Source organism: Sorex araneus, chromosome X (genome assembly GCF_027595985.1).
Source record: "Sorex araneus isolate mSorAra2 chromosome X, mSorAra2.pri, whole genome shotgun sequence".
In the NCBI taxonomy this organism is placed as follows: domain Eukaryota; kingdom Metazoa; phylum Chordata; class Mammalia; order Eulipotyphla; family Soricidae; genus Sorex; species Sorex araneus.
The window spans coordinates 186007042-186019466 of NC_073313.1; the positions used below are offsets into that span (position 1 = coordinate 186007042).

General features: G+C 36.5%; 1 protein-coding gene across 1 annotated transcript in view; it reads left to right on the forward strand.

The window, feature by feature from the left end:
• The window catches only part of CNTNAP5 (contactin associated protein family member 5), a 932137-nt gene that overhangs the window by 402716 nt on the left and 516996 nt on the right, over positions 1-12425 (forward strand). Inside the window, exon 4 of the mRNA XM_055120538.1 lies at positions 8177-8324. Within this exon, the coding sequence (XP_054976513.1) occupies positions 8177-8324 (148 nt within the window). The remainder of the gene's footprint in view (positions 1-8176; positions 8325-12425) is intronic.

Below are 12425 nucleotides of genomic sequence, written 5' to 3' on the forward strand. Positions count from 1 at the left end.
GGGCCATGCGTGAGCGGCTACTCTGGATCTCATCTGGGCAGAGAGCATGCCGGTAACACCCCCATCCCATGATCTTTTGCACGCCATGTCACTGCAAGTTCATACCTCTGGGTTGTGAGTTCTAGAAAATGGCAGATGCCATGTGGGCATTGCTGCTGCTGTTGCTTCTGCTGCTATCTCACCGTTAGAAAGAAAGTGTTGAGAGAAAATCTAAAAGGGGATTTTGTGTGCTTCCTTTTTAAAGGCATATTACTTTCCTCATTGGTTGACAAAGATTTACAAAAGATGTCAGAAAATTGCAAGGATGTCTAGCCGGTCTAAATTTCTCTGGGCATTTTTTGCCCTTTATCTTAGTCTCCTGTCTGTCTAGGCTCCAGGATAGAGCTTTATGGTCCTAGAAATCTGACTACTGGGACAGGGATTTGGGGATGAAATGCATCAGGTCAATGGGGGAAGGGTGACAAGGAGAAACTTTGGTTTCCTTCTTCACTGGCAAGGGGAACAAATCTTCCACGCCTAACTGCCAGTGATGCAGTTTCCCCATCAGCCTAGATTCCAGGATTGCCTGTTATCTTAGTTTCCCTCAGTCTAGAGTACCCAAAAAGAGTTTTAACTTCTTGGGATGCACGGAGAATGCTGAAACGGAACTTTGGGGGTGGAATGTGTCAGGTTAATGTGGAAGAGATGGAACATCTGGATAGAGAAAACTAGCTACCTCTCTCACTGGCAAGGAGAAACTGAGGCTTCCTCTTTCACCAGCAATCCAGCCCCTGAAACAAAATATTTATTTTTTCAAAAATATCATTTCATAAAAATATGTGATCTGGGAGCAAAGGGTATAGTACAGAAGGTAAGATGCTTGCTTGCCTTACAAGTAGCCCATCCAGGTTTAATTCTGGCACTGCATATGGTTCACCAAGCTCCTCCAAAAGTGATATCTTAGCACAGATTCAGGACTAAGCCTTGGCCACAAATCAGGTGTGCACCCCACCTCCCCTGAAAAGAAAATTAGTGATCTGTATCATTCAAGTCATGAAAAATATGCTACATTTCCATTTAGATGTGCATGGTTTATATATTTTTAGTTGACAATGTTTTATTTTTAGTAAAAAAGACCTACACACATTCAATATAAAGGGAAAGCTAATATTCTAATTGTGTAGTTAAGGTTCTTATTAGTCTAGGAAGAAATTTGAGCAAATTCAAAATCTTCCTTTTAATTAATGACTATTAACTATTAAAACTATGAACTGAGAGGGACCAGCAGTGATTTGACAATCTTTAGACATCATTAAAATATAAAACTTGGAAACCAGTGTCTTTTACTGGTGAACATACCTGTTGTTTTGGGGCCACAGGTAGTAGTGCTAGGGGTTTTTACTACCTCTAGCCTCAGAGATTACTCCCTTAGGTGCTCAGAGGATCATATGTGGTGTGAGGAATTGAATCCAAGTTTGTTTTGTGCAAGGCAAGCACCCTATACACTGTCTCTTCCACCCAAAGCTTTGTTTAACATTTCACTTTTATAAAATTTACCATTTAGAATCTGTCAGTCAACAGCGGCCAGTGTCTAACATTTCCCTCTCTCACTTATATAAATTTCTGTTAGAAATCCATTTGGGCGTATACCTAAATAGTAGTTTAGAAACTAAAGTCTGAGTGGTCTGATTGATTTTTGTTTCAATTCTGTGGTCTTCAAGTTATTGCACTTAAATATCTCTTAAATTTTTAAAAAATGTATTTCTGGTTAGTTCTGGGCTGCTAATTCTTTTTTGTTTGTTTGTTTTGTTTTGTTTTGTTTTGTTTTTTTTGGCCTCACCCAGCTATGCTCAGGGGTTACTCATGGCTTTGCACTCAGGAATGATTCCTGGTGGTGCTCATGTGACCAACATATGGGATGCTGGGAACTGAACCCGGGTTGGCCGAGTGCAAGGCAAATGCCCTACCAGATGTGCTATTGCTCCAGCCCCTGGGATGCTAATTCTTTCTTAAATTTTGTTTGTAGTTTGTTAGGGAAGCACTTTGAAAATAAGTTAGAATATTTAAATGTTATCAACAAATGCCTTCTTGGGAGTAAAAGGTATTAAAAAGCTTCTTCACCAGAATAGTCACTGTCACTGTCATACCATTGCTCATCGATTTGCTTGAGGGGGCACCAGTAACGTCTCCATTGTGAGACTTCTGTTACTTTTTTTGCCATATCGAATATGCCATGGGTAGCTTGCCAGTCTCTGCTGTTCAGGCAAGATACTCTCGGTAGCTTGCTGGGCTCTCCGAGGGGGACAGAAGAATCGAACCCAGGTCAGCCACATGGAAGGCAAATACCCTACTCACTGTGCTATTGCTCCAGCCTGTTAACTAGAATAATATTTAACAAAATATATATTTTACATAAAAAATGATTATTGGAATTTTCTTCAAAATATTACATGTAATGGGGATTTTTTTTGTTTGTTTATGATCCACATTTTATTTTTGAATCACCATAAGGTACACCATTACAAAGTTGTTCATAATTCAGGTTCAGTCATATAATTTTCCAACAGCTATTCCTCCACTAGTATACAGTTTCAGCTCCCAGTGCCCCGATGCCCAAGCTCTATGCAGACTTTTTTCCCACCTCTATGCCTCTATCCAGACATCTGCCTGCCTCTATGCAGACATTTTCCCTCTCTGTCTCTGTCTCTTTGTCTCTCTCTCACTCTCTCTTTCCTTCTAGGTATTGTGTTTTGCAGTGAAATTGAATGGGTATCATGCATATTACTTTACCTTTGTTAGTACCCAGTTCTTGTCAGAGTGATCATTTCCAACTTTCAATGTCATAGTGGTCCCTTCACACCCCACCCACTTTGTGGCAAGTGTCCTACCATGGGCGAGTCCTCTCAGCCCTTATTGCTATTGTCTTGGGTATTATACTCATACTATGATTTTTAAAACTGTTATTTTATATCCTGTAAATGAGTGCTATCTCTGTCACTCTACTTCTGACTCCTTTCACTGAGCATGATACTCTTCATGTCCATACATATATACGCAAAAGTTTATGATTTCATTTTTTTAATGAATGCATAGTATCCCATTGTGTAGATGTAACATTGTTCCTTTATCCAGTCAGCTGTTCTAGGGCACCTGGGTTTTTGCCCAATTCTAGCTATTGTGAACAGTGTTGCAATGAACATAGTGTTGATCACTTCTCTGTGTTTGGTTTTGGTTCGTAGCATAAATTCCCAGGAGTGGTATTATTGGGTCCTATGGAAGCTGAATTTCTAAATTTTTGAGGAGTGTCCATATTATTTTCCAAAAGCCTGAACATAGAGATAAATTTCTACTATGAACAATGACAGTTCTGTATGATACATAATGTAAGATTCACAACTTGCCTTGGAGGTTTTATTTTAACCACTTTTTCTACTGAAAAAAGCCAAGATTCAGAAATCTTTCTTTCTTCATTCACTGAATCATTCAGTAACTTATTTATAACAGTGTGAGCAACATTAAACTGCTGTTTGTAATTCACAGAATTTGAAGTATCTAAACAGATTTCATATAAGCTAATGAATGCCATATAAACATCCTTTTATGAAATGCTGTGTCCCACGAACTTAGCTACATGTTCCAGCTTATAAGAAGATGGGTCCTTAACTTACACATTTCCCCCGGTAATTAAAATCTGAGTACTGTGTTCAGAGTGAATTTGCTGAGTGTTCAGGATTAGCACACAACTCATCTCCTTTCTTTCCCAAGCTACTGCTTTTAAAACAGGCCAGTGGTATGTTTGGCTGTGCACAAGACCTAATGGTTAGAATTCTCTATGAGAACTCCTAATATTCTCTGTCAAGATTACTGAGATGAAATTTGGTTGTTGTACCAGTTATTTCCTGACCAGACTTCAGTGAGACAAATTTATAGCACCTTCCCTGTGGCACCTAGTGTTTGGAGTCCCTTGTCTCTGAGTCATACTTGTGAATTGGCTCAATACAGTGTATTTGTTGAATCAAAATGGTCGTCTTTGATGACAGCTAACTCAGACCTGTCCATTCTCCATTTATTAATACCAGTGATGATCCCTTTTGAAATCTGATAGTTTATGTCCATTTTGCTGGCTGTTTAATTAAGTGGAGGGAGAGCATATGCATCTTGATTTTGGCCACTTCTTTCTTCTTTCTTTTTTTTGTTTTCTGCTCATAAAGCAAAGTATCCTTGAATGTCAAGAAACATGTGCCAAAGGAAAAGGAGGTACACACTGATTCTGACAACTCTTTTTTTTTCCCTTGTGCTAAGTGGTGTATGTTCTTGCTTTGAGCCCCTTATATGATTTTGCTTCATTTTTTAACCACATTGTAGCTTAATTTCTCTTATCTTCAAGTTTATTTAACTGTAAGAGAAGAAATGGAGGTCACTATTTTTTTTCATCATACTTATGCATAAGGATATGATCAATGAATAGGTTTGCCAAGAATCATATGCAAAAAATATTTAAAGCAACACCAATAATAACTATACCTCATTACAGTTGTGTAATACCTGTCCATATAGTGCAATGTAATACAGCACATATTATAGTGCAATGCTGAGCATAAGAAATACTGCTTGAGGTGAGGAAGGTAAAAGCAAATTTCTGAAGAGAAGACTATATAATGTTAATATTTAAAGTTAAATGTATGTGTACAGGTGATGTTTACTGCTTTGATGAGAAAGTTAATAAAAAGCTTCCATTGATAAATAACATAAAGCGAAATAAAACATGCAGAGTGCCTAGCAATTATGTGTGTGGATGTCATCAAATACAGCAGTTGTTATTCTACCACAGAAATAACTTGGTTGCAGACACTTGACATATGGTAGTGAAATAAAAGGGTCATGGCACTTTAATCAACATCTCTTAATCAAGTCCCAATTTGATGCTTTCTTGATTGATAAATGATGACCTAATTTAGGCACGTCAAAAATAAATTTTTTATATCTTAAACTTATTACAGACTCACTCACAAAGATATTATGAGCAAATAGATATATGACCTTCTAGTCATTTTCTGTCATCCATAATCAATAGGAGTTCTGATTTGACTTCTATAATGAGAGTTTGGTCCTATGTCTTCTAAAATTTTACTTTAATAAAAATTATTAAGTATGTACTTTATTATTCAGTGTGCATAGGATTAATTTGATAAGATACTGTGTCTTTCCTCTTATGTAAAAGATAGGTACATAAATTGTCTTCTAAGACCTTATTTGTCTATGTTCTACAATTTTTTATAGTTACTTCTCACATCTATTATAATTTATTTAACCTATTAATAAATTTATTGATTTACCTGCAGATATTCCAGGACTTAATAAATAATTATTGTTCATTCTTAATTTAATTGTGGCCAAAAAGAAATTATAGTTCCAATGCAACTTATTCTATCACTTAGTTTATGATCTAGGTGAATAGTTTATGTATACAAGGAAACAATGTTTAATCTGCATGTGTCCATTGGATTGATCAATGGTCATTAATTAGGCCAGTTTTATTTGTGGTACTGTTTAAATTCTTTATACGATTACTGTTATTTTCTCATTTATTCAATCAATTACTAAGTGCAGATATCAAAAATCAATTATAAGTAAGGATTTGTTCCTTTTTCTACACTTGTTTCTGTCAAAAACTTTTGACACAAAGGTTTTCAATTCAAAAGCTTTTGTTTTGAAACTTAATTGTATATTAAGTTTACACATACATTTAGTTTTTAATATATTTATTATTTTATTCTTTATTTTTTATTTTAGCTAGTATATTTTAATTCATCTGAATTTTGTGATATTCATTTTAGAACCCTGGATTTATTATTATAATTAATTTTATGTAATGTATTTTAAATATTTTTTTCTTTTAACCTGTTAGTGTATTAATTTTTTAACAGTTTGTAAAAGTACAGTGATGGATCTTGTTTCATTTATCTATCCTAACAATTTTTGACATTTAATTGGAATTTCTGCTCAAATTCCTTTTTTCACAGCTAAGTACATCTACTATCTGGTATGTTTGTCAATTGTTATTCTCCTTTACCATTATTCTTCTATTTCTCATTTACTGTCATACTCTGTGTTAACTCAGTATTTCTGTTGCTATTTTCTGTTATTGCTGTCATTATTTTTATACTATTCTCTCCACATTCTTTCTTATGGAATTAGTGGCTCTACCTCTTTGGGTTATTTTTAGACATTCCTAAATCATTATGGTTGCCTCAAATTTATATGTAACTTTGCATGTAGTGTTAGGACTTTAAATGTATATAATTCCATGTAAGAAAAATTCAGAGTACATAGTTGAGAGCTCCCCAGTTATGTTGTAGAAAAACAAACAAGCAAATAGACAAACAGGGATTGCCTTCTTTTCTCCCCAAACAATTAAAATGCCAGAATCCTCTTTTCCATACTCATGTCTATACATTAGTCAAAGAAATGGATTTTTGTTGTTTTAAATGTACAGTTATATTTTTAACGTTTACATTTAAAATTTTAAGTGCACAGTTTTTAAAAAGTCATGGAACAGTACTTTCTATAAGCAAGGGATTGAGAAAGTTTTATGTTTGTGTCAGTCTCTAGCATTAAAAATAGAAACTCTGTAAAACAAGTCTGTCAAGAGAAGTTCTATTTTTTGAATGAATGGAAAATGTTCAAACTGTTGACAAATCTGTGAAATAGAGTGTTAGATTTGAATTATGAAGAATTCCTTTCCATTAAGTCATTCTCTAATTTGTGAGTTATGCTTCAGGTGTAGCTGCAAAGTAGGAAGTGGTTTCTCATAAGACACTCATGAAATATATGAGTGTTAAATCAGGCGTCTAATGTCAGAGGGAGGGGGTGAATATTTTTTGTGCAGCATAAATGTGAGATTGTTCAAGTCACCTTAGACTCACATATATTGTAATGATAACTCAAGGTTGACATGTGGTTCTTTGAAAATAGATTCCATTCAATTGATAGAATATTTCACTTGGAGCTGACTGGCCATTTAAATCAATGGATTTTCTTTTTTTTCTTATTGGATGGTATTGATAGGACTTAATCAACAGGCATTCACTATGAAAACTTCAGATAGAAACTATGACAGATGATGATTCACTAAGAAACCAGGAAATCATTACACTGACATTCTAGCTTAAAAATTAGGTATAATTGTAGTTATGGAAAGTTCTAAGAAAGAATAGTGATAGTGGCAGTATAGCAATATGAATATATTTATTACCCCTGAGCTTTGTACTATAAATTGGCTAAAATTATAGATTTTATGTCCTATATATTTTATCAAAATTTGGGGGATTAAGTACAAAAATTTGGGCTCCATCTGCAGAAAATTTTCCACTTCTGAAATCACTCATCCAAATAATGACTAGGAAGCATAATTTTAGTGTGTCAAATAGCTCCTTTTCTGTGTGTTTCTTTGCCCAAGTTTCACTAGGAATGTTAAAGTGAATTGTAAGTGCATTATAAGTGAGGCATAATTTTAGTTTGTCAAATGGCTCCCATCCTGTGTGTTCCTTTGCCTAAGCTTCACTAGGAAATGTGAAGCTGACTTATATAAAGGCTGAAGCTTCCTATTCTTCCTTCTGTAACAATTAACAATAGAACAGTTGAAGAATATGAAACTGTGGAAATAGAAAAACCAGAATTGAATCTCAGGTCAATTACTAAGATATTAGGTGATTTAAGAACTTTTTCTTTCCACTTTCTCCTTCTAAACTTCAATTTTTTATCTGTAAAACAATAGTAATGATGATGGAAAGTGCTTAGCATAGTGGCTGACCTCAATTAATGGCAACAAGTGCTTCAGTAAAAGTCACTCCTTCTAAGAGGAGATTTTCGGTTATCTACTAAACCACAGATTATGAATATTAGGAATCCTGTTATATTATTTGCATTATAAGCCTTTCAGGTGACAGGTCTTATGATTTACTAAGATTGACATATTTATAAAGTGGGAGGGGGATTCTTGCAGAAGAACTGGCAATAATTCTTATTAAGAACATCCAATGTAGAATTTTTCTCATACTAAATTTTATTGGAAGGAACAATAAAAACTTGAGGATTTTCTCTGAAAGACTGTAAAGTATTCCTTGAGCTCTGATACATGAAGAAACTAACTACTATGGGATGAGAAACCTTAATAGACCTCGTCTTCTCCCTGCAGACCTTTGCTGGGAACATGAATGCAGATAGCGTGATGCACCACAAGCTGGCACACTCGGTGAGAGCCCGCTTTGTTCGCTTTGTACCCCTGGACTGGAATCCAAACGGAAAGATTGGCATGAGGGTAGAAGTCTACGGGTGCTCCTATAGTAAGTACACACATAAACTGTCAACTGCTTGTTGTTTGTAAATGGTGCTTTTTGTACTATACTCATTTATCTATATTAAGAATGGCAATCTCAGTCATTTTAAAGTTATTTTTAGATTTGAATAGTTCAGCATAGTTAAATATATGACAGTCAATGCAGATAAATGAAAAAATTCTTTTTAGGAGGTGATGTAAGATGATTTTATCACTTGTATCACTTGTCATCCCATTGCTCATCGATTTGCTCAAGCGGGTGCCAGTAACATCTCCATTCGTCCCTGTCATGTGCTAGTGTAGTCCAATGGCATCTGCTCACTCCAGGAACATGAAGAGCCTCAAACCGTTCATTCAGGGTCTTTTTTTAATTTCAATTTATTATTTATTATTTTTTAATTGAATCACCATGTGGAAAATTACAATGCTTTCAGGCTTAAGTCTCAGTTATATAATGCTGAAACAACCATCCCTTCACCAGAGCCCATATTCCACCACCAAACCAAACCAAACAAAACAAAACAAACAAAACAAAACAAACAGTATACCTCCCATCCCTCCCCTGCCCCCGCCTGGGTAACTAATAAATTTCACTTTACTTTCTCTTTAATTTGGTTACATTCAACATTTCAACAAAAACTCACTATTATTGTTAGGAGTTCCCCATTAATGTCAGACCTGCGGTGAAGAGATATGAGGCCCATTTTTGTTACTGAAGATGACTGCTGGCCTAGAGCTGTTACTGACTAGATTCCATGGCTGTGATAGCAGCCACGAGATTTTGGATTTCTGTAATTTAGTAACTAAGTCCAGGGAAATTTCTTCCAAAAATTGGATCATTGCAAGCTTGTACCTCTCATCTGTGGTCCTCATAATATGGCGGTTGCCATAACCTTCCCCCCATTCCCCTCCCCCCCGCAAGGAAAAGGCTAGAGAGAAAAACCTTTCCCCTCCTGGGCAGGCATAGGGCCATGGCTTAATTCTCAGTCTGGAGACACTTCTGCAAGGAGCTGCTGGTACGAAAAGTAGTTTAGCTGGCCTCTGGAATCATGCTCGTGCAGCTGCGGTGAGGCCACACACGTGTGGCCCCCGGGATCACATCATGGCAGTGAGTGGGGCCAGTGCCGCCCACCTTCCCGAGAGCCTCATTCAGGGTCTGGACGAAGAAGTCTGACCATCTCCTAGGTGGGTGGCCAGGCGTCCTTTTTAGATCTCATGGAATCCAGTCGGTAATAGCTCTAGTCCAGTGGTCGTCTTCAGTAACAAAAATGGGCCTCATTCCCCTGACCCTGGAAGTGCACCCAATATGGCAGCATTGAGAAGGTCGAGCAAGGATATAATTAACAAATTTTTTTATAATTTGTTTAATTAATTTATTTTAATTGAATTACAATGAGTTACACAGTTATAAAGTTTTTCATGTGGGTTTCAGTCATACAATGCTTCAACATCTAGTCCTTTACCAGTGTACATTCACCAGTGTGTATTTTCTACCAACACTGTCCCAGTTTCTCTCCCCAGCCCCCATGGCAAGCACTTTTCTTCTCTCTCTCTCTCTCTCTCTCTCTCTCTCTCTCTCTCTCTCTCTCTCTCTTCTATCTCTGTCTCTCTCTCTTCCCTTTGTCTCTGTCTCTGTCTCTGTCTCTGTATCTCTCTCTCTCTCTCTCTCTCTCTCTCTCTCTCTCTTTCCTTTTGAGCATTATGGTTTGCAACACAGATACTGAAAGGTTATCAGGCATATAAATTAAAAACTTAGAAAAACAAAAGATTTTCAAAATTTAGAACATCTCAAGTGTGAGCCACTCTTTGTCCTTGCAATAAATGACTAACTGAAGATGATTTTAAAAAGAAAGAAAAACAGAGGGTATTGAGTTTTATAAAGTTTTTCCATCCCTTGAGTTATCAAAGGGAACTTTCCCCCCTACCCTACCCACACACATGCCCTCACTTATTATTCTATAATATGAGAGGAAAAACAGCCTTTTAACTTGAGGTAACTCATGGGATGCTTCTTCCAGAATTAAACTAGCTATTACTTTATGAGTTTCTACTGAATTTAAAAGTAAAAATCTAAGTGGCATATCAGGTGATATAAATAAAGATCACTCTCAGTTTAAAATTATGCAGGAAATTTTCACAACCTATAATTTTCCCCTACAGGTTTTGTTTTTAAATATGTAACATTTAGCTTAATAGAAGGTTGATCTGTCTTACTTAACTCTGATATCTGCTTATATGTTAAAAAACAGGAACTGGAAATTGCTCAAAGAACTGGAACACATGCCTTTCATTATTTTTGACACAGTATGACATCATGGGTAACTAGGTGTTTCACTGGAGGTTCAGGAAAGTTGCCAGGTGTAGCATTAGGTGTCACCTGTTGTAGTCTTGGTAGACTGAGCACCAGGAGGGTGTCCTGGTGATCCCCAACACTGCTCAGCTCAAACAGGACTGGGTCCCAGCATAGTACCACCCAGTCCAGTTAAACAAGTACCCAGTGAATGTCTTCCTGAACCTCAGAACCTATCTTGGGAGCCCCAGTCCCTACAAAATGCATTGAATTTATGAATAGGTATTTGATATTTATAAATTTGATGTAACTCTTATAAATTGATTCAGTAGATTTCAGAACTCGAGAAAAATAATTCCACTGAGTTACATTAGACATTATATTTTTTTCCCAGTTGGATCAACTGGGTACCTGGCTATTCTTTTTGTTTGTTTGTTTGCGTTTGATTTGGGGACTACATCCAGCAATCCTCAGGGTTTACTCTGGCTCTGCACTCAGAGATCATTAGGAGCATGGTCTGGGATTCATCTGGGGCTCTGTGGATTGAACCTGGATAGGCTACATGTGAATCAAACTCTGTACTATTTTGTTTTCAACCTAGAATTAGACTTGCTTATAAAAAGGCATATCGCTGGAATATTATCTTCCAGTATCAATATTGAAAACCACAATGCCCAAAAGGAGAGAGACAGACAGACATACAGAGAGGGAGATAGAGAGAAGGAGACAGACAGAGACAGAGACAGACAGAGACAGAGACAGAGACAGAGACAGAAGAAAAGAAAAGTGCCTGCCACAGAGGCAGGCAGGCAGGGGGCCGGGGGTGATGGGAGGGAACCTGAGGACACCGGTGCTGGGAAATGTACACTAGTGGAGGGATGGGTGTTGGGATACTGTATGACTAAATATAATCATGAACATCTTTGTGATCGTCTATCTTGTCGTGATTCAATAAAAAATTAAACAAAATAAAAAGGCATATCCTTGGGAACTGGAGGGATAATCAATGGAGGGAGCACTTGTCTCAATTGTGTGGCCTCTTGCTTTGATTCCCAACCCTGCATCCATTCCCCCAGCCTCACTTAGGAGTGATCCCTTTGTACAGAGCCAGGAATAAGCCTTGAGCACAGGCGGTTGTGACATAAAGAAAAACAACAACATGGCATACCCCTGGCCCAGTTCCCTGCATGCTGAATTATAATTTTTAGGAATAAGGACCCAGAAAACTAAGTGTTAACAGCTTCCTCAGGAAAGCAATGTATATAGTGAATCTACTGAAAATAAAGTTCTACAAAGGGGATATACTTGTGAAATGACTGTGGTTATCTTAAGCAAACATTTGCTTTCTAGTATGCTTTAGAACAGAAGTATTGGCAAGCCATTTAAGCCACTTTTATTCTCACCCTTACATCACAAAACACAGAACATTTCATGGGTATGTGCTTCTAATTTCAGGATCTCTGGGACATTCATTTTCTCTTGTTAGATCTTTTCTTGATAGTAGTGTCACTTCAAAGAGGTTTATTTTAAAGAAAAAAAATGAAACATTTCTACTGAAATAACACATTTAAGTTTAGGTTTATTTCATCTGCTCTTTATAGTGTTTACTTCTATACCTATTACTGAATATTTCTGTCATAAAATTATGCTGAATCTTTTCAAATGCTTTCTCTGTGCCTATTGAGTTGAATGTATGATTGTCTCCTTTTTATTGATGCAGTATATCATGTATATTGACCTGCATATGTTTGACCATCTTTGCTTCCCTGTAATAAATCCCAAAAGTATATGATTCATTTAATATACTGTTGAATTTAG